Source organism: Cinclus cinclus, chromosome 7 (genome assembly GCF_963662255.1).
Source record: "Cinclus cinclus chromosome 7, bCinCin1.1, whole genome shotgun sequence".
NCBI classification, from domain to species: domain Eukaryota; kingdom Metazoa; phylum Chordata; class Aves; order Passeriformes; family Cinclidae; genus Cinclus; species Cinclus cinclus.
In genome coordinates this window covers 33,217,864-33,245,299 of record NC_085052.1, presented here as the reverse complement: position 1 = coordinate 33,245,299, position 27,436 = coordinate 33,217,864, and the positions used below count along the sequence as shown (strand labels likewise).

The 27,436-nt window shown below is 46.2% G+C and overlaps 1 protein-coding gene across 1 annotated transcript; it reads right to left on the bottom strand.

Annotated features, from left to right (window-relative positions):
- Positions 1-505: 505 nt before the first annotated feature.
- SGPL1 (sphingosine-1-phosphate lyase 1) lies at positions 506-27,212 on the bottom strand. Its single transcript, XM_062496915.1, has 18 exons — positions 27,077-27,212; positions 23,772-23,865; positions 23,558-23,639; positions 23,161-23,406; positions 22,488-22,533; positions 18,639-18,875; positions 16,747-16,814; positions 14,991-15,138; positions 13,628-13,707; positions 12,232-12,360; positions 5,863-5,951; positions 5,066-5,171; positions 4,524-4,622; positions 3,619-3,768; positions 2,405-2,643; positions 1,730-1,876; positions 728-848; positions 506-646 (listed from the first exon to the last, which is right to left on the bottom strand). Exons 1-18 carry the CDS (start codon positions 27,210-27,212, stop codon positions 506-508), a joined length of 2,358 nt encoding a protein of 785 aa, XP_062352899.1.
- Between the last annotated feature and the right edge of the window lie 224 nt (positions 27,213-27,436).

Below are 27,436 nucleotides of genomic sequence, written 5' to 3'. Positions count from 1 at the left end.
GCTCTGCATTACACAGATATAAGGCTCCCAACACGGTCTGTTAAATGCAGCAGCTTACAGGAATACTCAAGAGAACACAAAATTTGCAATTTGCTATCTCCCATTAACTTCCGGGAAGACTGAAACCATGGAACATAATGTGAGAACTCAAATTTAACACTTGGCTGGACACTGGCCGAATGCCAGGTCTGAGTAGAAACAACAACTGAGGAATGAAGTGACATACAGAATACCTGAGGAATTCAGAGCTGTGGAATGGACATTCAACTCACCATCAATATCCATGATGAAAACAGGTTGGGGGTGGGGGAGGAAGGAAAAGCCCTAAAACTGAAACTGGGCATGAAAACAATGCAGATTTCAGAACAGACTAAGACAGGGGAGGAATTTTCCCAGATCAAGCCACCCTCAGACCTGCAATTGCAGGAACTGCAACCTCTTTGCCTAGGAAACCTTTGGAACCACCCCAGTGCTGGCCGGCAAGGCACGGATTGTTGCAACACAGTCAGTGGTGGCCAGGAGAGCCGTTCATGTGCCTTTCACTGCTGGGAACATCCGTGCTGTAGAGGCCATCCAGGTAGGCCTGGGAAATCTCCGCTACCAGGCTCCTGTCCGGGACCGACTGTGCCATTCCATAGATGGCTCCCTAAGCAGAGAAGAGCAGGCTGTTACACAGGAGAAACACCCTCAGCCCCAAGAGCCCCTCACTGTGTGCTGGCCTCCTCACCATGCCGGTGGTCTTGGCGTTGAGGTCCCTCATGATGTCCTGGATGCTGTCCCTGACATCCTTCAGGAACTCCTCAGCAACACCGGGCTTCGTGTGCAGCTGCGTGATGCAGAGATGGATGCTGGGCAGGCAGGGCAGAGGGCAGAGATTAACCACCTCCAGTACACACAGCTCCACGTCTTCTGAGCACCCAACAGCAGCTGAGCCCTTCTGTGATAACTCCTGTGGATCTCCTTAAAACAGCATTCCCACTAAGGGTAATCCCTGCAAAACACTTGCTAGAACCATGTCCGTCCTTCCTTCCTTCCTGACTTCACAGTTAGGTTAAAGTTTCTCACCTCATTCCAAGTACCTCTGGTGAGAAAAATGCAGCTGCCTGCAAGCATGGTGACCCCTGCCATCCTTTCCCTCTCCTTCCTCTGCATTTTCTAAGCCACCACCAAAAGGAAGCATCCACTTCAGGCTCTCTGGACTTTGCTTCACACGGCCAGTCAAAATTTTTTTTCCGTGCAGCTGCATCTGGGAGCACTGACCCCTTATGCCCACAAAAGCTCTGTTTCCCACTTAAGGAAAGTCTCTGACAAAGATTAATTTTACATTGAAAATGATCAGCCCTTCACTGTTGTTTTAATTTCTCTCATCTTCAGTGGGCAGGAGGAAACCAGTAAAAATAAATAAATCAATCTGCAAGCCCTCAGTTAACTAAACTTGAGATTGAGCCTTGGTTATTTATATTTTTCTGCTTCTATTAGGTAGAGGTAAATAGAAAGGGAGCCTCAGATACATCCTCTGCCAGGCTCATTAAAATTACTAGTACTTTATCTTCACTGCTGTATAATGGCAATTATAAAAGTGATTCCTGCTCTGCAGAGGAAAATTCTACATACAATTTATCAGCTATGGACAACAGTACTTAGCAAATCACGAGAGCTACACGGCCTGAAGCTGACCATCTTGCATACACTGGCTAAATACATCACTCCCTGGTCTCCACACACTCACCTTGGTGGGAACTGTAGGACATTCAAGTTCCATCCTTTTGCAGCTAGAAAATTAGATAATCGATAGATGTCAAAAGTGTCCGAGCCAAGGGAGAGGACAGACACCTCTGGCTTCCCGAAAATGAAGATGCTGTCAATTTTTCTCAACCTTGAAAAGAAGGAGGAGAAAAATGACTGATCAGGGTTACAGGGTTCAGACATTGTGTCCACCCAGCTGGAGCCTTAAAGCTACAGAAAGGAACAGACTGCAGCACATTCCCACCCAAAAATCATGCACTCAGCCCAGGCCATTGGGACTTGCCAGAGGACCTGGGTCATTACATACCCTGAAGTCAAGTAAACTCAGGAAGAAATGGAAAGCAAAGAAAATCAGCTTGTCTTACATAGCCACCCAAGTGTCCCCACAAGGAAGAGTATAACCCTTATTTTGTCCTCCCTCCAGAATTCCCCTCAGCCACAGCTAACACAGAAGGAATTCTCAAAGCCAAGCTTAATATAGGTGCCTGCACCCCTCCCATTTGTGTCCTTCAGCTATCTGGGCACAAATGTTCTCCTAGAACTGCCCAGTAGGTCCCCCTCAGCAGGTAGCAAGGAAAAACAAAACAAAAGCAGTTTGGGAGGAGGGGTCCAGCCCAGGGCTGAAGAGCAGGATCCAGACACTGAAGCACACACATACTCAGATTCGAGGAATCGAGCTGTTTTAATGATCCTCTTCGTAGCCTCAACATAGCCTGACTCTCCGATGTGCAGCAGGGTTGCCCAACATGCAGCTATGATCCCACCAGGCCTGGAGCCTGCCACAGAGGGGGAGGCATAAATTCCCCCTTGCCAGTCCGGGGCTATGAAGAATTGGTACTTCCTGTACTCCTTGTCACTGTAGAGCACCACCGAGGAGCCCTTGGGAGCATAGCCATACTGCAAGGGGTACAGAAAGGGTTAGAAAGCAGCTAGAGGCCACAGGAATGCATCCAAGTCCTCACCAAGATCCCATTTCTTAACCTGCTGGAGAGCAGCAAGCTCTGGAGAGGGCTTGGGACAGGTTGGATCCATGGGCAGAAGTTCAACAAGGCCAAATGCCAGGTCCTGCCCTCGGGTCACAGCAACCCCCTTCAGCTCCAGGCTGGGGCAGAGGGGCTGGAAAGCTGGAAAGGGCCTTGGGGTGCTAGTGACAGTGGCTGTACATGAGCCACCATATGCCCATGGCACCTGGCCTGGATCAGGAATAGTATGAGCAGGACCAGGGCAGTGATTATCCCTCTGTGATGGGGGCCCTTGAGTGCTGTGTCCAGTTCTGGGCCCTCCTGGCCAGAGAGCCCTGGAGGGGCTGGAGCGTGTCCAGGGCAAGGAACGGAGCTGGGGAAGGAGCTCAGTCTGGACAACAGGAGGTTCAGGGGGAACCTTGTGGCTCTGCACAACTCCCTGACAGGAGGGTAGAGCCAGATGGGAGTCAGGTTCTGCTCAGAGAAGACAAGTGACAGGACAAGAGGAAACAGCTTCAAGTTGTGCCAGAGGATGTTAAGGTTGGAAATCAGGAGAAATTTCTTTGTGGAAGGGGAAAAAGGGGCTGTCAGGCTTGAAGGGTCTGCCCAGGATGGTGGGGTCTCCATGCCTGGAAGTGTTCATGGAATGACTGGATGTGGCACTCAGTGCTCTGGTTTCATTGATAAGGTGGAGACAGATCACAGGTTGGACTCAATCTTGGAGGTCTTTTCCAGCCTGAGGGGTTCTGTACTTTTGCACATTGCACAAAGCACGTGAACACAGCAGCCCCTACCCCTGCACCTCAATGCTCCTCCACAGTAGGGAAGAAATGCCTTGAAGGCCACGATGGCAACAGGAGTCACAGCCCAAAAATGAAAGCACTGGAAGACCCTTCTCCCCTCTCCTTACCTTGTGGGTGTCAGCAGAAATGCTGGTCACACCTTCCACACGGAAGTCAAAGGGACGCTTTAGGGGGAACCCTGCCTTGTCCATGAAAGCAATAAGGAATCCACCCAGGCAGGCGTCCACATGGAAGGGGATTTTGTACTTCACTGCAAGCTGTGTGTGAACAAGAGATCAGGGAACAAAATTATGTGGCTGGGGCACCCAAACTCCAGTCACCAAAATGTATTTGGTATTTCACAGTTAAATGTTCACTGAGCCCTTTGAGAACATTACACCATTCTCAAGCCGTGGAGGACAGGCAATGTGGAAGGGCTGGCTGGTTGTGGGATGCCTTTTCCTGCCTTCCAACACATAGGAAAAACGAAGTGGCATTTTGGTAGTTTGCTGTGTTTGCCAGAGGAATGTGGCAACATTGTCTGAAAGGACTATCCATAATAAAGGATGTGAGATAAAGGATGTGAGCCAAATGAACAGAACACCAGAGGCCCTGGCTGCTCACATACAAAATAAATAACTGGAGCATGGAGAGGAAAGAAATCAAGAGGTGTGTTCGGAAAGTAAGATCCCAGCCCTTTGACTCCTACTCCCTCCATACATTCCTCAGACTTCCACACCAATTTTGCTACAAGCAGCAGGCCCTAAATCAAAGCCTTTTCACCAGGTGAGCCATTTAGGTATTCTCCTTTCAGGTAGCAAAGAACAAGCACTTCTGGTTGGTGTCACAGTCACACATTCTCCCTCACTCCCAGGCTGCATCCTACATTTGAGCTCATTTGAGGACAGTAATACCATTCCAGCCAGTGGGATCCCCCCACCAAATTCACTGCTCGGCATCCTGGAACCCCTTTACCCTTCTTGTGCTGGCTTTACTGCTACAACAAAAGTTCCTACAGGTAGGGGGATCCTACCTCTGCCACCTCTTCAATGGGGTCCATAATTCCATGTGGGAACTGGGGAGCAGAACAGACCAGCATGGCTGTGTTCCTCGAGATAGCTCTCCTCATTGCCTGAAGATTTAAAGAGAGAAGATGCTCACATTCCATTTACCAAGTGCCATCCTGCCAAAAAAGATAAAGAGTGAGAACATGCAGAGTACAGTCTTAAAAACCAGTGCCTAAAAGTGTACAGAGAGGAAAGCAACGAGCTACAAGCATTCCTCCACTTGGAACTATCATAATATTTTTGTTCACACTCCTCTGAAATCTGAGGCTGTTTATGAAATACATAAATTACCTGAGTCTAAATGAATCCCATGGGACAAAGGGATAACATCCAGTTAATTCAAATGCAACTTCATCTGCAATGACAGGCACTTACTCGTGCTGTTTTTCATTGTTTCCAGAAAGCACTCCTCCCTCTTTATCCACTGACTCTCTACCTGGACAGGCAGATTCCTTGCCTAGTTGCTGTGCAGTATTAATTTCCTCACAGAGAGAGACTAAAGTGATACCTGAACATCCACTTCCATAGCCTTGGTCAGTGGTATTTGGATCAGCTTCATCCCAAAGTAGTGTGCTGCCTTGTCAAAGGCTGCATGGGCACTCACTGGGACCAACCTGGAAAAGGAATAGATGAAGTGAACATTTGTGTCTCCCATCTCGAGTGCCAGGGGCAGAACAGCCTTAATTAACCCTGTTTTCTGAGGCCTCATATCATTATCAGAGCCTTAAATGTTAGAGAGGGAAGAAAAGAACCACCAGTGTTTTGTTTCTTTTTACATTTTCCCCTCAAAGCAATTAACCAGAGAAATATTCTCCATACACCACCTAGAAAAGAGGCAGCACATTAGAGACAGCAAATCCTCTATTAGCAGTGTAATGATTAGCACAATTGCTCATTTGAGCTCCAACCAGCCCAACTCCAGCCTCAGAGCTGGCTAAGAAGAAGACTAAGCCTTCTTTGATCTGAATAAATCAAACCCCTTGAATACTTCAAAGGGCCTGACAATCTCTGCTTGAGAGCAGAGCTGATCCGAGCAGGCTGTCTAGAGCAGCAGACAGGTATTGCCAAAATACAGCTGCTCAACACAGCCCCCAGCAACATCTGTGCCCACCCAGGCTGTTTTAAAACTTCCTGGGCTTTTGAACTCTCCTTTCCACACAGGTTTCTCTCCTCCACGCAGAGATGGACAAGGAATAGGTGGCAATGAGCTATGAAATGAAGGATTATTGAGGTCCAGCACCATCTCAGCTCAAGAGGACAGTAAATCCCACAAGCCCACAAAGGAAGAATGTTGACACCACTCACATTTCTGGCTGTTTGATGCCTCTCTCATAAGCCAGGTCTCTGTATGCCTTGCAGGCCATCAGGATGCTCTCAGTCCCCCCAGATGTCATCTGTCACCAGAAAAGAAGCAAACAAGTTAAAACAACAATGGGTGTTGCAGGAGGGAAAAGCAGAAAGGGGATGTAGGCACAGCCTGTTTTGCCTCTGCTTTGGAGGTACACGGGACAACTCAGTGTTTAAAGGGCAGCAGAAACCACTGAAGAGCACAGGGGAGCTTTCTGACACTCAGCTTGAAAGTGCACATTTAAATGCTGAATCCTCTATTTAAATGGGATGGGAGAAAGGGAAAAGAAGCAAAAAACTATAGCATTCCAGAGCCCAACAGGAGGGGACCACGTTGCAGTGTCACTTCACCTCACAAAACTACTCATACTTAAGATCTTGATTACCTGGGGACTGTTTATCTGCATTACATGTTAATTATTCCACGTATATGGAAACAATGAATTTTTTTCTGTATGAAGTCAGCTGAAGTCCAGCAGGGTTTATTAGGTCTGGAGCAGTGCCACGCCAAGGCATGGAGTCAGCTCAGGGTTGGCACCACTCCTGAGCTATAAAACCTTCCCAGAACCTGGAATGCTGCAGGACTTGGAGCTCTCTCCCACCTCCTCTCTGCTGAGACCAGCCCAGGTCTGCTCAACACCAGAGCTTCTAAGCCCTCAGGGACACAAGACATTTTACACCAGGAGGAATTCGTGCATTCCTCTCCCCAGCCAGTCCCTGAGTATCCACACCACTCACTAACCCTGCTGTCCAGCCCACTTCACCCTGACCACAGGGTTTGCATCAGGAGGTGGAAGAGAAAAAGGCACACACAGGTTGACTATTGCATACTTGAACTCAAGAGCTGATGCAAATACATAAACTCTTTACAGGAAGGACTTCCTCAAGTGAGAGGTCTCTTGCAGTCAAAATTTATAAGTGATGGTATGCAGGGGACACTGGGTATGACCTTCCTTCCCCAGTAAAATTTTAACCTGGGAAGATGTGAGGTTGGCTTGTCAAGCAGCCTGCAGAACTGACTTACTGGGTGAGCCATAACCTGAGGATATGGGGTAGCTGGGACACTTACACAGAGGTTCAGGTAAATGAGGAACCAAAATCTACTTATACTGCTTACAGGGATTTTGCTCCTCAGACCTGCTGAACCAACTGCAACTTCCCCCTTTTGCCTCTTCCCCCTCAAAAACCAACATAAAAAGGATGCAATCACATTTGTCTGCCTTATGACATCTCTAAGTTTGGGTTTTCCTTTGTTTTTTCCCCTGCTGACATGGCTGCAAACCCTGAAAATGCCAAGTGTGACTGTGTGACAATGACTAAACATGAAGTACAGAGATAAGGAACAAAGTTCACAGCTTGCCAGGATTTGTTCCTGACACAATCCAAGCCAGCAGCAACTGCTGCCACAGGCAGTGTGGAAGCAACTGTCACACCACAGACAATGCCTGCTTTTTGGGGGAAGTTTGAAAGCAACAGCTGTCAGAGATAAAACCTAACAGAGCTTCACACTGGATAAAGACATCTCTGCATTAACTGTGAAGCAAATGGATGGCAGCAGGAACACACTGTTTTAAGGGTTTTATAGGCTGTGCCACTCACTTCTCAATGCCCTTTATGAAAAGATCTGTCAGGTTGTGATTACCTTTGGGGAAAAAAAAAAACAAAAACAGCTGGTGATAGACTGCCTTCCTACTAGGTGGGAGAAGAGGAATGGGATTATTGCATACCTGTACCTATCCTTGCAACACTGCTTAGGGTAATGATTGTGAAAACCTTGCTAGGAAGGACGTGGGGATCTTGGGATTTGTGTTACTGAACACACCAGGCCTGCTCCTTGTTGGGCAGCATTCCCTACGCTCACCTAGATAATCTGCTCTTGAAAAAGCAGCCTCTGTACAGTCTTATTCCCATTTCAATCCTAACACCAAAACACCAACATCTTGCTTTCATATGTAACAAGCCTTTTCTCAAAGTCTGGCTTTATCCCCTGCAATGAAATGCTGAGCCACACACAGTTTTTGGTAGGTCAGAGCCAACATTTGTCAGCAGTCAGTCACATGCAGGGGGTAAGGAAGAGCATCCAGGATGGATCCTTCTCCTAGGCACCCAGATAACCACACAGAAAGCTTGCTCAGACAGCTGAAAATCCACCCAAAAAGCCAAATTCCAGCCAGCTCAGGCTCCTAAATTGGCCCACATTGTGAGTTTCCATCACAGAGCAGCACCCGAGTCTGGAGCAGCACCTTTACCCCAGCACAGCCGCAACGGCGAAGTCCTCTTGGTCCACAGGGATTATACCTGTGGATGGAGCCTGCTTCTTTACAGGAGGCTTTGTCAGCTTAGCCACTGACAGCAAACTCGTTCTGCTGCAGCCAGAGCCTGAATCACTGTCACAGGATCCAAGTTCCCCAGCGCCTGCGGCGCCGGCACCCGGCCAAGGCGCGGTGATTCAGCAGCCGCCAGGGCTCACGCTCATTCTTCTCTCCCCTCAATGAAAGTCCACGGGCTCGGGCCATGCCGTGGGGAAAAGGGGTTGGAAACATTGTTTTAAGTAGCTCTGCAACCCTGCACTATCTTCAAAGGCCAGGCAAAGTGTGTAGGAAAAGGGAAAGTAAACAAACACTTTGTGTTCTCTATTTATTTGCTGTTTTGCAAAGAGGAGGGGAGAGGAGAGAGCGCAGGGAATAAATATCCCTCCTGCTTTCCAAACTCAGTATATCGCTTCCATTGCTCCCTCCCTCCAAATCCCAGTGCTCTGGAACCTCAACATGACAACAGCAATAAGAGGTATGGTCCCTACTCCAGGACTGCTTTGGGCTGGAATCCTGGAATATTCCACTGTCAAACTGTCAGACATTAACAAACCACTTCAGTTTGTGGTCTCTAAAGTTTTGCTTCCATTTTCACCTGAAGAAAAACGTCCATTCAGACCGTGGTGACAAAGCTGAGCCAAAGTTTCAAAAAAAAAAAAAAAAAAAAAAAAGAGCAAACTACAATTTATTTCTAGGGCAACAAAGTAAAAAAACCACACCACACAATCCACTGCACGGTTGTAAAGTTGTGGCAGCCTCCTATAAAACCCCCGGAAACCTGCAGGTTGTAAATTCCACAACTTGTGTCTCTCAGGGTGACCTGCTCATCACTATAGATGCAATCTGACAGATTTGCAGTTTAAGCCCCCCTCAAGACACATCACTCACATTTCCCTACTTCAAAAGTACAGCCCAAGTTTGGAGAGACAAAATGGGTTTCTACAGGAGGTTTAGGGCAATTTTCCCTTCTCTCTCCTGTCTTCAGCTGTAAAATAAGTGGAAGAAGAATTCACAGAGAGATCCACATCAAATACTCACAAGTCACCCACATAAAAATTTTTTTCCCTACACTTCAAAGCTGCCCTTTCTTTTCAAAGTTCAAAAACCTACTTAAAAAAAATACTGCAGCTTGCATAGAAGTGGTGATTTCTCCCCAAATTACAGGGGAAATTCACACAGCCAACACTGCAGAACAAAGCACCTTGTGAACATGAACACAGCAGAAAAGAACAAACTCTCCTGTTCCTCTTCCCTGTGCTGAGCTTAATTAGTCCTTCCAAATTATTGCAAGAATGTGATTAGGTGCCCAATCTTCTAGGTGCCCAAACTCACCAATTCCCGCCTCTTTGCTCTTGCATAACACAATTAAAATAAGAACAATAGTAGTAATTAGTGAGAATTAGGAAGCACCCATCCACTGCTGAAAATTATTACTTTTAAAACTGCTTAAAAACTTGAAACATCTCTCAGAACAATTGAAGGCAAAGGCAGGTCTGAAACCCCTCCCAACCACCAGGGCATTGTTAGAGCTTTTATGCCCATGTCAACAAAGGAGGATTATAGCCCCGTGGCTCAGCTAAAGGCAGCTCCTGTAAATAATGCGAGCTGCTCATCTGACGAAACATTCAGAAATGTAAAAAAGAGAGGTTTCATTTTGGCATTTATGAAACACACCAAAAACACTCAAAGAGGAAGCTGCCCAGAGATCCTGCTGAGGGAGGTGTCCACATGACACAGGGCAGGACCACACAGAGATCCCAGGCTGCTGAAAACCTTGGGAACAGCATGGATGTGTCACTGGGCTACTTTCCCCCGACTGAGCAGCAGAATATTACTCCCACAAAGTGCTGCTCTGCAATGTGCTATGGAAATCGGAGCACAAAGGAAGTGAAACTGCCTCGCTGAGAAGTGCACACAGGAATTTTTTGGTGCCTTCCATGTGGCATAGATGCAGACACCCTCTCCAGAAACACCAACAAGTTCCATGTGCCTTCAGGAACCACCACCACCACCAAACTGGCAAGCAGTCCGTGCTGCTTAAATCAGGTTAGTAAATACAATGGACCTGGCACTATGACACTCTGCTCTCAGAGGTGGCAGTGAGGAAGTTCAGGGGGGGAAATGCAATTGTTCTAGATTTCCACACTGCAAGAGTTGAATCAAGTAAACCATTCTCAGTAGAATGAGCTAACAGCCCCTCTCAAACAGATTAGTTTAAAGATAACTCAGAGCATTTCACCTTCCCTAGTTTAGCATTAAAACCTCTCTGCTTTACAGTCTCACCAGTTACAGAAGTATAACTGCAGCACTGAGCCACCAGCTGCAGCAGGGCCTTCCCAAGACAGAAAGCAAACCATCAAGTTTGAAAAAATGCTTTTTAATTGAGTTTGTAACTGTCCGAAACTCCAGAAAATATTATGAAATGTTAATTCAGTGCTAGGGGGAAGAAAAGAAAATAAGAGAAGTCTTTGAGCCCAACTACTTAAAGAGCATGTGACCTCCATATACCCACCCACATCTCTCCATCAGTGATGAGCAACTCAGGACACTTCACAGTCAGGAAAAGCAGTGGCAAGAAGACAAAAATTCCACTGGAAACACTTATTCAGACACGATAATTACAGGGATGTAATTAATTTTCCATTTCTGGCCAATCAACTTTCCAGCCCTCCCCTTCTCCCTGCAAACGGGGCTGTGTTCAAGCAGCTAGGACAGAATTCCACAGCAAGCTGTGTACTTCCCCTGTGCTTTGTGGCACCATCCTCAGGAGAGAGAGGGGACAGAAGGAAAAGCAGGACTCCCAGAGTATATTTCTGCAGGTCTCACTTTGTTTGCGGCAGTTTTTCACTTGTTCTGACCTTCTCTTAGGCAATTCCACTTTTCCATTTCAGTGGGAGAGCACCCAGGCTGACACTTTTACATAACAAAACCCAAAGGTCTTCGGTGCTGGCTTCAGCAAGCAAAGCTCCCCAAGCACCCATCAGAGACACACAGCTCTCTGCCTGCTGGATCAGCTGATGTCCCAACTGCTGATGGAAACAAGTTCCAACAGCTTCATACCCCGCTCCAGGGATAGCCTCCCTGGAGTTCTCAGCACTGCAAGCCAGGGAGGAGCTGAGGTGAAATGTTTTTTATAAGCAAAGAGGCACGTTCCTCCTCTGAACTTGAAGGTGGTACAAGGAACACAGTCCTGAGAAGAAAAGTCAGGAGAGAGGGTGTCACTCCTCCTCTTAAAGGCAATCACATCTTGCACTCCCACACAGTTCAGTTCGTCTTCAATCCCACTGGGAGTCTGATCCCAGCTACACCTTCTACACAGCTACTCCAGTACTCAACTCCTTAACACAGGCAAGCCTCCAGCTGACAGGGAAAGCCCACTCACGGCCAGCTCAGCTCATAAGCTCTTATGTCAACACTGCCTTCCAACACTGAAAGCATCAGTTTAAGACCACACATTTGGACTCTTGCTGGGAATTTTATCAAGGCTGTAAAACTGGTTTGCACTGGAAGGCCACACGAGCCTGCGAACGCAGCTTTCCAGCTGGACAGCTGACAATCCATGCCATGCCTGCTTGTTGGTGAGCAGCCAGCCAGCCAGCCGGCCCTGCCCTGGAGCTCAGCAATCTGGCAGGCTCACAAATTTCCAGCTCGCACACTAAAACTGAGGGGAGCTTCTCAGAGTGACACTTCTCTGTTCACAATTCCCCACTGACATCTAGCCAGGCCGCATTACACCAGTTCTCTTTTCCAACTGTCATCAAGCCCGTGTCACTTAAGAGTGGGGGGGAAAAAAAGCTGAAGTAAACGGTCTTGTTTAGAGAACTGTTTCTGAGTGAAATGTCTCTCATAAAGCTCCACCAGCAAGAGGAATTAAGGAACTTCCACATAGCTGGCATGGAATACACCAGAATGAGCTTACCCTCATGCTCATCAGGAGAGCACAAGGAGCATTTGCACTTACCAAAGCCAAAAATACCCAAAATGTTCAGAAGGCAGTCGAAAACAGGCTACTTACAGCACCACAAGAGTTGGGGCCCCCGTGGAAGAGTGTACAGGCAATCCTCACTACTTCTGCTTCCATCTTCCTCAGACCAGGGAATATATCCGGGTGGAGAGGATTACTCCAGGCAAACTCTTCGTACACCTTCACAAAACAGAGAAAGTTAGACTTGCAGATGAGCCTTTGAGAATGTGCACTGTAGGAGCAAATTAGCTGCATTTTACTGTAAGAATATTACAGGACTTAACTGCTCCTGCAAGTAAATGCCACAAGCTGGGAAGCTAAGGAGTAAAATAAAGAAAAATGAATGTTTTTCTAAGGCATTCAGACATCTGGAGTGATTCTACAGCACAGGAATATCTCTTGTTGTAAGGACAGATCTAATAATTTTGCTGCTTTTAAAGAAAAACACAAGATACATCTGCAATTGCTTTACACAAATCATGCAAAAAAGTGACTTTACAGAACTTGTTCTCAAGTTTACTGTTAAGAGGAGGCTCTGAAGCAGGCAGTAAAGCACAAATGCCCACCCACATGACAAGAAAAGTGGCTGTGAAAACCAGTATTTCAGCTCATTTCACAGCTGTGGACTCACAGGATAAAAGGCTGCAACAGGCCAGTTCCAACCTCCTGCAGTCCAGATCAAAAAGCAACTGCAGGGATGTTAAATAAAATACAGCAAAACAAACCAGAGAACAATCACTACAAACAAAGGGAATGTTTCCACAAAGTGATCCAAGCCGAGGCCCCTCCAGAAAGGCTGCTCTGAGCTTTGTTTCCTCAAAAGTGGCACAGAAAATTGTCAACATGAGGAAGAAAACAGCATCAGCAGCCACAAACAGAGCCCATTACAGCTGCTACAAAAGCTGTTCCCAGGAGCAAGAGGGCCAGACTTCCCTTTCTAGCAAAACAACTCTGGAAGGAGATGTACTTGAAAACAAACCTTTAGGCTGTTTAGGTTATTTTGCAGCCTTCTAAAAGGGAGAAGTTTCTGAGAAGGTAAACAGACTTCACAAAGGCACCACTGAAGCATGCCAGTGCTCCATTGTCTAAGATTTGGACCACACAGCCACGCCAAAAAACACTTTCCCAAAGCTTCTCTTTTGCTCAGACCAAGAGGAGTTTAGTTTTGCTCAGTGAAAGTTGTTCCAGTTCCAGTCTCCAGTTCACCCGTAATTACTAATTACTTTCTCACTCAAAAGAGCACCTCATCTGATTAGATTCCAGTTATCTCTGTGAGGTGTTTTCACAGGGATAGTTACGTGGCCAGAGTTATGCTGCCCGAATTGCCACTAATTCCCCTTCCCAGACTTCAGTTTTAGATGTTCCCTATTTACTCTGGAATGCTGGAACAGTTCTGAGGGGTTTCTGGTCACCGTGAAGATGCAAAGTTAACCTGCTTGCACTTTACCTTCACCAGCAGGTGAGTGAGTTTCTCTTCACCACTATACACAGTCCCAGAGACTTTCCCATCCTGCCAGCGTACGTCTCCTGGAAGAGAGGGAAGAGCATGCTGCTCATAAACATAGCCATTTCCAGCCAGGGTGGAAAAGCACGTGAAAAATCCCCTCAGTTCCACAGAGGATACTCAGCTTTGGAAATTTTCCCGAGTTTTGTGGCGCAGGGAGAGCTGTGTGTAAAGCTGAGCCTCTGGCACTGTGTGAACTTAGCAAATAGCAAGTAAATGATGACTAGAGTCAGCACATAACCAACATGTAGCTAGAGCAAGCAGTTATATTAATAAATAATCCACTTAATCCCCAGCAGTCTCCCCAAACTGCTGTTCAACCAACTGGACACGAAATTAAAGCCACTTTGAAAGAGCCCCCACCACCACTGTAAGCTGAGAAGAGATGGAAAAGCCAAGTTTGTACTGCTAAAATCCACAGTGCTGGCACCTCGATTAAATTTCACCTCAACTGGTACTTCCAGGCAAATTCCAAAGGGGAGTTTGGGGAGGAGGGGAGGCAGAAATAGGGGGGACTTCAGAGAAAAGAACCCAGTGAAGGAAGGAAACAATAATTTAAGAGAACACACAGACAGAAGCAACATTAGCAATAGACAGCAGTAAAAAAGAAGTTGTTCCAGGATACTCAATCGTGAAATTGTTTGTTTCTGAATTTGGAGCAGATGCACTGTTCTAGCAGAAAAATCAAAGCTTTTCTGAAATTTGGGATAGGAGCAGGGCAGTCATATCTTCTCCTCTGGACAGCAAGTCACCCAAATTTGCTCATTAGGAATAACAGGCACACAAATCAGGGAGAACATGTTCACATGAGAAGGACAACTCAAATGAAGAGTCAGACACTGCTTGTGCAGACTGGAGCCAGGAGAACATCATCATCACTCCTCCTTAAAAGGCTTTTTCAAGGCACAAACCATTGTCTCCCTTAATTGAGGCCACTGGAAATCCACTAACGATCCTACTTGGAAGCTGCTTTTTTGACTGCAAGTATTTTCTTGGACTTCACATTTCTGGTAAAAGTCAAGCATCAAGGCAACAGCTCAGAAATGCAATCCTAAAAGAGAACTTCCTCCATATCTCTCCTCTCCTCAGCTCTCCCATCTCTCCATCAGCCTAGAATTCTTGTGGAAGGAACAGAATTTCAATGTGAACGCTTGAATGCAGCATTGGAACGTTATGAATGCTAGTCACAACAGAAAAAATTTTGCAAGGGATCAAAATATTTAAGCTGAAATGATGAGCAAGAATCACTGGGACTCATTTAAGAGAGGAAGTGTCATGTTTGCTGTCTGCTGCAGTAGACACTCACCTTTCGAGCTGTACTCTTTCATCTTCTGCAGCACTTCAGGCTGGCTCATGCCTTGTTCTGGCAGTGCTTTGATATAATCCTTTTCATCTTTCAGGAAGGATAAACTGGAAGTGACATCATTCAAGGCTTTCTCAATCTTCTTTTGAATCTAAAAGGAGAGAAAAAAGCCTATCAAACAATGGCACTGGTCAAATTCTGAATAATTGCTGAGTGAGTGCAGGACAGGACCTGCTGCCTACATTTGTGATGTTGATGGAACAGAAAGGAACTGCTCCTCTGGGAGCTCTGACTCCTTCCCTTAGTCCTTGAGAAAATAAAACTCAAGGGAAAAAAACCCTGCATTTTTATCCAGAAAACCTTTTCAAGTCACAGTTTTTAATTTGTAGAGGTCTCCAGATGCCTTTGTAGCTTACCTTTGTACCTTGCTTCCTCTACCACCACACACAGAGGTGAGAAACTCATGAAAACAGAGACATAATAAAGAAATCTCCACCACAGGCACAGTTCAGAGATTTCTTTCTTCTCACCCACACCCTGCACTCAGGAAACCCCAGACTTCTCACAATACATTCCAAAGTAAAGATTCTTCTTCCAGGCAACACAGGTGTTGGGATATTGACTTTTGGACATTGGAATACCTCAAAGTCAAGGCTTCTTGTGAGCATCTGATAAGTTATCAGGTTTCAATTTACCGAAGAGCAGAATGAGGACACAGATAAGGACACAGCGTGAGTGCCCTGGCACAGGGGAACAGTGTTAGCCCTGAGAAAGGAAGTCTGGACACAACATGGATTGTATAAGAAGTCCTTTTCTAACAGGCAGGCAAGAAATATAAGCAGAAGAGAGTTTGTCTGATTAAGGGCTACTCATGTTAGGAGGTGAAAGCTGGGGCACCTAACAGGGCAGGGAGGAGATTTAGTCCTCTCCAGAGGGATGTGGGAGAAATTAACTCCTCCTGCCTCCACAGCAAAAGGAAAAAAAATCCTCAGTGCTACTGTCTGCCTGGAACATTTCTGACCTCTGGAATCAGTGTGCAAATACACCAGCACAGCAAGCAGCAGGAAGTGCAATCAAGTGTGATACCATCGTTTAAGAGGTAAAATAAACCCAGCTGTGCATTTCTTCATCGGTCGTTAACATGCTAAAACATGCTGACAGTTGTGGTTTCAAGTGTTATGAAAATAAAAACCAAAAACAAGACAAAACACCCCACACCAGCTTCCAAACACTACAGCTCGTTTGACATTTTAACGATTACACAAAGTGCTGATGCCCTTCTGCTAACTTTTGCTAATAGTTATCTAAATCCTCAACTAATCATAGCCAGTGGCTTGATTAAAATAAATACCCTTCCACAATGCACAACAAACCCTTGGCTGTCTCTCACTTCACACTACTTCAGAAGAACAGCTCCAGTTCAATCCTGTCCCTTCTTCCAGAATTAAAAATCATTTTCTTAAAATCTAACAACAAGGAAACCTTATTGGAGAATTCACACATTTTTTTTGTTAATATAAATAGCTCAAAAGTTAAAAAGAGGTGCAAGCCCCTTCTTATGGGAGTGATACTACAACAAAAAGATTGGGTAGAAATTACATGTGTCATTAAACCAGGAGGCAGCAGAAGTACATTCCAGATCTATGTCCTGTGTCATTAGGATCACAGTGACAACAAAGATGCACAGAGCTGTAAATTCTCCAAGAGAGCTGAAACAAGGACCTGGTATAACCCTGTAAGAACTTGTTCAAATACTTACTATAGCCCCAACAAATGGCATTTTTCTCAGCAGTTTAAAGAACTGTTTTTTAGTTCGGGATGTCAAACCTGAAAGACAAAAAGGCAGAAAGGAACCTAAGAAACAAACAAACAAAAAAAAAAAAAAAAAAAAAATAGAAATTTCCGATGCAGCTCATGATCCAGGCTCAGCCTTCCTGATCCAAGCTGAAATAGCACAGTGAACCAGGGGACATTTTGAGGCAGATGAGTGAATCCAAGAGCAAGGTTTTCAGGGATGGACCATGCCATGGAAACATCTGGAACTGCAGAACAGCAGCCATCTACAGGAATCACTTATTTGTTTTTTACTTAGATGGGAATCCACACCCACGTGTGGAATTTTACAGGAAAAAGAGGGATTTCAGGGTTTGCTAAAGGTAAGGAATTATTATAATTTCCTGCCTCTACAAACCAGAAAAGTTACTTGAAAACAAAACCACTGAGCAGTGTGAAACAGGCTCTCAGATCAAAGTAGGGAACAGGGACAATGTTTGTGACAATGTCAGCCACAAAAGGATGTGTGGATTTGCCTCGTTTGATGCACTTGGAGGTGACTCAGGGAAAGGGGATGGACAGAGGGAAGAGCAGAAATTCCACCACAGCCCAAAGACTCAAATGAGAGAAGCCTGATGACAAGCACTGGGAAACACCTCGGGTAGCTCTAAAGGCAGGCATGAAATCAGGATGACACAGAACACCAGCAGTTACAGGACAGACCAAAAAAGAACTAAATTAAGTTTAAAAATCAACCATTTTAAGGCTTTGCAATTTTATCTACATTTCATATATATTTCACTTCATACATACAATTTGAAAAGCTACCAAGGACACTAATTGGCACATTCTGTAGTAAATACTTGTTAGTGCCCTGATAATAACATTTCCCTTGCACACTCAGTGTGCACACTGTTTCATTAATAACTTTCACAGCTAGAAAAGACTGCAAACTCCTAAAAATTCTGACCATCTAATCAGATCTTCTAAGAGCTACTCCATACTTAAACAAAATACATCGTGCAACAGTACAAAAACTAGCTGGGAAGGTAACAGTACAGAACAAAAGTTTCATACCAATTTGCTCTTTACAGGCATTCCCACTGTTCAGCTGCCCTCATCTCCACAAAGAGAAAGGGCTGCTTGAGAAACTGAGACACAGAAGGAGACATGAAGTTAAAAACGTGGCTATTTTTAACAAGCTGCCACCAGAGTGTAACCCTAAGGCCTGTAGGAGCTGAAATGCACCTCTAAGGGTGACCTCAGGCCATCACAGGACCGGAGAAAACTGCAGGTTCTGCAGAATTCAGCTCCACTGAAGAGCTGCCAGTATCAGAAACCACCCAAAACAGGAAGATACTCCGGAAATACAAAAAAAAAAAAAAAAAATACAAGAAGAAAATATCCTCACAAGCTATCACAAGCAATTATCTTGAACATTCTGAGGATAAAAGGTGCCCCCAACATGGAGTCAAGACCATATCAGCAGGAAAGGAAACAACCAAGAGTTATCCAGACACTTTGCAGCAGTGACTAATCTCACAGGGACCCAGCTCTCCATAAATCTCCCCGGGGTTTGGGCAAGAGGAGAGTATTGTGACAAGCAAATGGTTTAGCCAAAGGAAAAAGGGAGACAAGGGAAAGGGAAGGAGACAGAAGCACATTCCATGCACCCTCTGGCAGAATGGAGGAACTTCAATTACCAGACAGGCCTTAACCTTAATTCAGAAGAGAGTTTGGTAAATATTAGGTGACAGCACAGAGTCTGTTTTAACAAGTGGCCTTGTTCCACCCTCTTTCCTTCCACTGGCCAGGAACAACTCAGGGCCACCTCCCCTCCCTCCAAAGGTCAGAAAATCCCCCATGCCAAATACTTACTCTCAGGCTGGCAGAGGAAGCCATGCAGCCACACACTTGCAAGTGTGGAAGAAAAGGTCAACCCAATGAGCTGCCAGGGTTCAAGTCCATCACACCGGGCGTTCACAAAGCTTGTCACTTTTTCCCAATACATCTGGAGGATTTCCTTATAGGGAATAATGGCATCCTGTGCAAAGGAGAACCAGGAGGATATTGAGGAAAGTGCAAATGAAAACAAGCAGGGCATCAAAAAGCTAACTGTTGATTAAAAAGGTGCTTTCTGGTATGCAGACCCCCATGCTTTCCTTAATTCCTACAAATACAACAGGTAGGAGACAGTTTTTATTCACTCCCACTCAAGAGTCAGAGAAAAATACACACCTTTGAGAAACTTCAAATACTGAAAGAGAAGCAGGTGAGCTCTGGTCCTCTGCACAGCCCCAGACCTTACCACTGCCCAAGAGAAGCAACTGTGGGAAGAATTTTTTTTCCAAGGAATTCTCAGGTGATGAGTGAAGGTATCACCAAAACAGGTCTATGAAGTACCTTGGGCTGGAATTTTCAATGAAGACGGAAGCACTCAGCAAGTCCTTAATTTAAAGATCTAATTAGCATGTTACACACCAAGGGGGGATGGGAGAGGAAAACACTGCTGCCGCCAAAATAACCCCCAGAAAATGGTGATGGAAGCACAATTACAATATCAAAGCAGGAATTACTGTCGGGACACAGCTCAAGTTCCTCATCAATAGCCTCAAACTAGATGCTCTTCAAGAGCATCAGAACAGGGAGAAGAAAACTGGATGTGCACAGGAGAAAAAGGACATTTCCCCCTAAACAGGGGTCTTCCACTCAAATCTCTGGGAAAAGGTTTCTAGAGATAAGAAAAATAAACAAGAACAGAACCCTCTTCCAAATGTCTCCTTCCCTTTGGGAAACAGACAGGGAAAGAAAGTACAGGGGGCCTTTCAAAAGATTTGTAAATAAACCTTAGAAGAAATAAATCCTTGGTTCTTGTGCTGTTGGACTTCAGGTGGGAATAGAGCAGTTTCTCAATAAATAGCTAAATTAGAAACTGCTAAAGCTTTGCTTCTCAGGACCCTTCACAGGTCTCACTTCTGGGTCAGGCCAACAACAGAAGCAGCACTTAATTAACTTTTTTTTTTTTTTTTTTTAGGGGGGAATGCATCATTCCAATACAACTGAAGAAGCTACTAACAGTCTGAAAAAACAGCCAAGTTTTTCCAGATAATCAAAGGAGGAAGGCAGCTTTTGTTACCAGAAGGCAGGACTACTGAATACTCACTACTACGGAAGAACAGTAAAATGCATGTAACATGGCAGAGTTTGAAAGTATTCAAGCACCGCAAACATAAATCCCAGCAGAAGTAACAGCGTTTACCATCAGCAGAGGAGGGTTTTCACCCGTGTCCCAGCACAGGCTGAAGGGACACAGACTGAATTCGGCAAAAGCAGGCAGCGCTCAGCTCTGAGAAGGCATAAATTAGCACCTATTTAGTTAGCAAAGGGCAATTTAAAAATACTTCAGAGCCTCCAAAACAAGGCGGCCACACAAACCGCTGCAATTAGGCAATGTCCCAGCTAATGAATGCCCCGTCCTCCAAGCCACTCACCACAAAGCCGATTTAACCCCAGAATTTAAGGGAAGAGCCACTTTTTTTTTTTCAGCTAACCAGAGGTGGTACTTAAGTTTCAGCGAGTTTGCACAATCTTCACTGGCAAATCCCTGGAAATAAGCGTTTAACCAGCAACAATGACTTTGGTTCTTTGTTTCGGATGAAACGCCAGGATATCATTCTGTTTTGGAACTGCACTTAAAACGCTGGAAATGGAGCCACTAATGGGCTGGTGCCTCAATAGCGCTTCTGAACTCATGGCAAGAAAAAAGAAAAAAAAATGCTGCAGCATCAAATATAAAGTGGGCTGTGTTTTTTGGTTTTGGGGTGGTTTTTTTGTTTTTTTTTTTTTGGTTTGTTTTTTTTTTTTTTTTTTTTTTTTTGTTTGTTTTTGGTTTTTTTTTCCCCTGAAGATGGAGGACACTGTAAGCCCTGAATTAAAATGGAACACGACCTTCTTGACAGAAGTCACTACAGTCAATGGCCAGGTCAAAATAAATAAAACTGGCAAGAGACTGACCTCTGGACAGAAAGTCCAAGCTGCCTGCACATTTTGTTGTCACTGAAAGCCCTAAGAACTGACATACAGGAATTCAACAGTATATCCAAGTTTTGAACAAATGTGAGAAGATCTTCATTATGTTCATTCTAAGACATTGAAGAATTTCTTCCCCTTTCTTGCTTTAAAAAACCCCTATCTGAAATCAATCCAAAAGCATTACAGTTTGACCCGGTAAAGTTTTCTCTGCATTTCTCAGTTTCCTTCTTCACTCATTTTATACCTAGATCAGTTTGAAAGATGAGATTCATCCATTTAGGAGGATATTAAAAACTGGGATTAAAACTCCCAGTGAAAATTGGCACAGAAGATGAGTTAGCAAAATGGATTACAATTTCTCAGTTCCCTGGCTAACCATGCACTCAGTTTTTCCCAAATATTCTTTTCCTTGAAAGTATCCAGCAAGACATGAGAGACCCTTACTTTCTGAATAATTCATTTAAACCCACAGAAACCAGAGGGCATTTAGAAGGTTGCACTCGAATGTTTTTATCACACCCAGCAACATGCTCAGTTAAGAGGGAGCATATAAAAAAAGAGAGTGACTTTTTCCACGAGCAGAGTCACAGGACAAGGGTGACTGGCTTCACACAGAGAGGGCAGGGCTGGATGGGATGTCAGGAAGGAATCCTCCCCTGTGGGCTGCTGAGGCCCAGAGAAGCTGTGGCTGCCCCTGGATCCCTGGCACTGTCCAAGGCCAGGCTGGACAGGGCTTGGAGCAACCTGGGATAGTGGAAGGTGTCCCTGCCCATGGCAGGGGGCTGCAACTAAATGATCTTTTAGGTCCCTTCCAACCCAAACTATTCTGGGATTCTCTAGGACTGCAGTCCCATACCACTTCCTCATTTTACACGGGGAGTAATCAGCCTCTGTGTAGCCCAGCCATTGGAATCCCTTGCCCTGGAGGGACAAGGGAGCCTGGAGAGCTGCTCAGAGTTAAAAACTCTTCCTGATTCCCCAGCTTCGATAAAGACAACAGGCTGACCTGATTTTAAACCCGTCTACGGGACAGAATTTCATGGGGGACAATAACCTGCTTATTTGTGAAGGCATCAAAAAATAAAGGTTCCCTTTCCTGTTTTTATTTCTGTAACAGAACCTTCCCCACACAAAAGCTTCACAAGCCATAGGATTATTTCAGAAGCAGCTTAAAAACCTGACTTATGAGCACAATAAAGAGCAGGGAGAAAAAAAAATCCACTGGAGGATTTGTTTTTAATTCTCTGAGCAGTAAGACAGACCCAGGTATCAGATAAAATACTAATTGCTATCATTAGGACTTGCAGTGCTCATTTGTACTGATATTAATGCACTCAGCTACCTAAGCAGTTTACATATTGAATTTTTAGCTGCGCAGATTAGGAATACTTCCTTACTACTTTATTTCTAAAAGCCATTAGCTGGCTGAGCTGGTTCCAGGGATAGCACTTAGGCCACTACAAAAGAGCACAAATTAACTGTGGTAATGCCTTTCTGTCCCAGATGATAGAAAAAGGAAGAGGGAGGAATGCCAAAGCTAATGAGAGCACATTTTGCATTTTTGCCAGAACAGCATTTCCTCAGATGCGAGTTTTAGGATGAAAACAAAAAAGCTTAAAAGGGAGGAAAAAAAAAAAAAAGAGAGAGAGAGAGACAGAAAGGCAATAAACCAGAGAATCTCAAGACTTTTGTTACAGGCGTCCTCTGTTTCTGTGGAAATGGAAACACTGTCTGAGTTTACCTGTGGGAAAAACAGGAAGAAAGACTTCACCAGGTGAACGAACCTTCCTCCAAAAGAACATTAAAAGTGGGTTTAAAATGGGGCCGCAGAACAAAAGTAGTTTTTAAAGGTAAGTTTATGTAATGCAATACCATGAGGCTGACTGGGCAAGGAATAAGTGCTAAGATCAAAGCATGACAGAAAGGCTTGGGCTGGAAAAGACCTTAAAGCTCATCTTGTACCAAACCCCTGCTGCGGGCAGGGACAGCTTCCACTTCTCCAGGTGCTCCAAGCCCTGTCCAGCCTGGCCTTGGACACTTCCAGGGATCCAGAAGCAGCCACAGCTGCTTTGGGCACCCTGTGCCAGGGCCTCCCCAACCTCACAGAGAAGAATTTCTTTCTAATAGCCAATCTAAACCTACTCTCTGACAGTTTTCACCTGAATTCACACATATTCCCAAACCAGGGACCCTCTGACGCTTCCCCACACCCTAACCCGAAGGTCTGTGTCTGCCACCAGCCTCCCCTCACATGCCCAGAGCTGAGGCAGGAGGTGGCTGTCACAGCTCAGTAAATCAAGGCCAAGGGAGATGGCTCCAAACACGAGTTAGGTCAGCTGGAATTCCGGGAGCACGGGAATACCGGTACTGCCACTGCAATTAAAGGCCTCTGCTCCGACACAACGAGTTCTTCTGAAGAGAAGCTTCCTGAATTAAAGCCAGCAAGGACACGGCAGCCCCGCTCATTTATTCTGCTCAGAAGTAGAAGGAAGGCTTCAATTAGCCCTGCCTTCGCTGACACCTCGCTGCCTGCACGTGTGCTCTGGCCACAGAAGGCACATCTGACTGGAGTAACCAGCACTGGACTCCCAGCCAGCACCAGCCTGCCGACCTCCTACCGGAGAGCCGGGAACGGGATTGAGCAAGAGCAGCCCAGCCTCCTCAGAGAGTGCTCCTTGCTGCCTGTGCCTGCGGTGTTTTGACTCGCACCCCAGTCATGTCGCTGCTCCTCCGTCCCTCCCTGCCAACCCCAGCCTGACAAATACCTTTGCATAAGCACCAGGCAGGGAATATTTGTTAGTCAGCTCCTGATTACAGCTCCAGGTTTGGACCACGTGCTGCCCCAGCCTGACCAAAGGATGTGGGCAGACAGAGACAAACCGGATGCGTGATCTCCCAGAAATCAAAAATAAAGAAGTTTTGGATGTTTGGGCTGAAGTAAGGGAAATTAAAAACACATTCAGGCCACACTCATCTTACCACAGCTCCCCAATATCACCAGCTTCATCTGCATTGCATTTATTTCCAACATTGCCATACTGAAACATTTTTCTTTTTTGCAGAATGACAGCAGCTGGGGGGGGGAGGGAGGGGGGGGTGGATTGCCACGTATAGCGTCTGCAAAATGAATGTATGCATACTGTACCACCAGCTCTAAGAGTTCAAGAGGAGTGGCTAAACAATGGCTAATTATAGCTTCAGCACAAAAACAAACAAGGCAGCAAGTCAGAGTAAGAACAGCAGCATTCCAACTTCCACTGGGGAGATGGAATGCAAAACTACCAAAACAAAATGGGAAAACACTGATTGGAGGCTCAAAAAAGGCATGATTTTACAAGAGCCCCATGGACTCCAAAAATCAAGTTCAAATTTCATTTAACCCAAAATACACACAAGGTGTCGTGTTCACTTTGCTCACTTAGGCAAACCAATTTACTAAAGTTTCTGCAAACATCTAGGCACGCTCCAGGCAGTACAGACCTCAACCAAGAGATAGGATCCACCCAAGGGATGCTGCACCTGAGCTCATCATGGATCTCTGTGGGTCACCAGCTGCAAGAATGTGCAAGGAAATGTCCTCTGGTGACACCCACGATATTAAGGTAAAAGAAGTGCCCAGTTCCCTGTATGCTGGGGCTCATCTGGACACATTTCATTCTTCCACTTGGCTTCCTCTCAGCCTCAGACCCCTGCATGCCTTCCAGAGAATAAAATGGGCATTTCTTTGAAATATTTTGCGAGCACCTGGGTGCCACCAAGAGGTACACTTTAGGCATTAAGACACAAAGTCTTGGCAGGAGCTGTCTAGAAGCAGACCCCGGCATGGCAATTGTTCTGGGAGCAGGCATCCATGAACAAAGAAGGCAGCACGGAGCCCTGGCACAGCTTCCCAGCAGGGTTATGCAAGCCTGGGACAAAGCCCCCAGTATCAGCACAAACTGAATGCTCTATTATACATTAAGGGCCCTTAATGTGCAAGTCCAACCATAGGGCAGAATCCTCAAAAATTATCTTATCGACACCAACACGCAGAACCCTTCGACCCCTGCGTTATCTAGTCACAAGCCCTTCCTGATATGGCATGGATAAATCTTGATGAGCAAAGAAAACACTCAGAACACAAAGGATTCCAAGTGACTTTTACATGCAAATTTCTAGGAAATACAAATATTTCTGAATACAGAAAACTGTATCACAATCACCACAGCAAACAGACCAGACTACCTGCTGCTACATCAACTGGCAGAATCCTAAATCTCACTTCATGCTCTGAGGGCAGGACTGAAGCACATACTAGGCCTGCTAGCACTTGAAGGGAGCATCTTTCACTGCCTGGGATGCAAAGAATAAAATTGTAGAATCACAGACTCATTTGGTTTGGAAGAGACCTTGAAGATCATCCCATTCCATTCCCCTGCCATGACAGGGACACCTTCCACTACCCCAGGCTGCTCCAAGCCCCTCCAACCTGGCCTGGGACACTTCCAGGGATAGCCACAGCTTCTATGGGCAACCTGTGCCAGGGCCTGCCCACCCTCCCAGGGGGAAATTATTTCCTAAAATCTAATCTAAACCTAACATTCTGTCAGTGTGGAGCCATTCCCCCTTGTCTCTTGTAAAGATTCTCTCTCCACCTATCTCCAGATACTGGAGGCTACAATTAGGTCACCCCAAAGCCTCTCTTCTCCAGGCTGAACAATCCCGTCTCTCCCAGCAGAGCTGCTCCATCCCTGTAATCATCCTGTTGCCTCCTCCAGACTCACTCCAACACCTCCAGGTCCCTCCTGTGCTGGTCCCCCCCAGGCTGGAGGCAGCTCTGCAGGCAGCAGAATCCCCCTCCCCATCCCCTGCTGGGGGCTCAGGGCCAGCTGTCACCCACCAGGACCCCCAAGTCCTCCTCAGCAGCTCTGTGGTGGAAGCAGATTGTGCAGAAGATCAGATGGAGACATCATTTTATTAGTCAAGTTGTGCATTTGGAAAAAGAGACAAGCAGAACCCCAAAATCCTTACTCAGAAAGTGGCTCTATGGAATCTCTTTTGAGCATAGGAGTCACAGCAAGGCTGTGACTGTTGCCACACCAGGCAAACCACACACAATAAATGCTGTGATTAGGTTTATCTCCACACCAAGCACAGCTGGAGAAATCCAAGGCAGGAAGTGAGTGAGGCACAACCTCAGCAGACCTCCAGACAAAACTTCTAAGGGTAAGAAGAGAGTGGGAAACTCTGAGTAGGCTGGACACGAGCAGAACATGGAAAAAGAAAGATTTTACTCTGTCTAGGTAAGAAAATTTACATTGCTTCGCACTGCCTTTTCCATCCTTTCACAGGAAGGATGGCAGAGTGAAACCACAGTTCAGGAAAAACGTTGTGAATGGTTTCCTCCAGAGGAAGCCTCATTCTCCGACTTCAAAGCCAACTTCCTAAGCTTTCCAGAAGCCAGCGATCCTGTGCAATAGCTACTGTCCAATCTAGTGAATAAAAGAGCAGACCTGAGCAGGTCTCTCAGGTGCAATAAGCAGCAATTTTCTCTGCAAAGCTTTGGCACAGAAGGGACTGAGGTGAGAACAGCCTGACCACACAGTACGGCTCCAGCAACCCCAGGCCAGTCTAGACCGACCCCCCCCGCACAGCAAGCAAAGTATTTACCCAGTGCCAAATTTTGGCAGCTGAAAGCAACTTCGACACAAGCTGTGCAGGCTCTTGGTGCTGTCCCAGGCTACCCACAGCTCCACGCCAAAGCAAGAAGAAGCAGCAGCACTTGGATGCTTGGGAATGGGGTAACCAAGCGGGACAAAGGAATGGGACAAAGATAATGCTGTTTCATTTATCATTCAGCAGCTGTGATTTCAATTTCCCTCGCTGATAGGAGAAGGGGAAAAAAAAACCAAAAAACAACAAAACACCTAACCAAACAACCAAAAACCTAGTTTCAGGTTTGAGGAATTGCAAAAGATTCACGCCGTGCCAATGCGGGCTAGGGCCAGCTATATTCCAAGCAATGCTAAAGTTCGCTTCTAGCTAAAATAATGACAGCCAATTAGCAAACAATCAATCGGCAAACACGAGCTCTCTTAGCCCGATCAGCACCTTCACCAAAATCCTGAGGAAAACACCACTCTGCCCCACCCATGTGAAATTAATCAAGAGCCGGCCGAAAACACCGTTCCTAATGCTGTCTCTGCCCCGAAACTAGGTGATTGCGGGGAATAAGGAATGGAATGCATGAGTACGAGGCGGTCCAGGGGAAAGGTGCGGGCCTCGGAGAGGACCTGACCGCCCACCCTCGCACCCCGCCGGCGGCCGAGCTCGGCCGGGCATCCCCTCAGGCCCGCCCGGGACCCCCGGCCCGCACCGGGCCTCACAGGCCTCACACCTCCCTGTCCGCCCCACAGCGGCCTCGCACTCCCTGCTCACCATCGCTCCTGCCGCCGCCAGCTCTTTCGCTCGCTCCCTCCTTCCTTCCTTCCTTCCTCCCTTCTTTCTTTCTTTCTTTCCTCCTCCTCCTCCTCCCGCTGTCCGCGGGGTCCCGGCCCCGCCCCGAGCTTTGCCCCGCCCACAGGGCGGTGAGGCCACGCCCCTCGGGATGAGCAGCGCCCCCTAGCGGCGGAGGAGAGGGCGGGAAAGCCGCGCCCCCTCAGGGA

What these genes read in the sequence shown, in the direction of transcription:
- SGPL1 (XM_062496915.1), bottom strand. Translation starts at nt 27,212, where the DNA reads ATGGTGAGCAGGGAGTGCGAGGCCGCTGTGGGGCGGACAGGGAGGTGT. An exon ending in CACAGAAACAGAGGACGCCT is followed by an intron (nt 18,876 to 22,487) that starts GTAACAAAAGTC and finishes TTTAATCAACAG; the next exon opens with TTAGCTTTTTGATGCCCTGC. An exon ending in GTCCTACAGTTCCCACCAAG is followed by an intron (nt 849 to 1,729) that starts GTGAGTGTGTGG and finishes CTGCCTGCCCAG; the next exon opens with CATCCATCTCTGCATCACGC.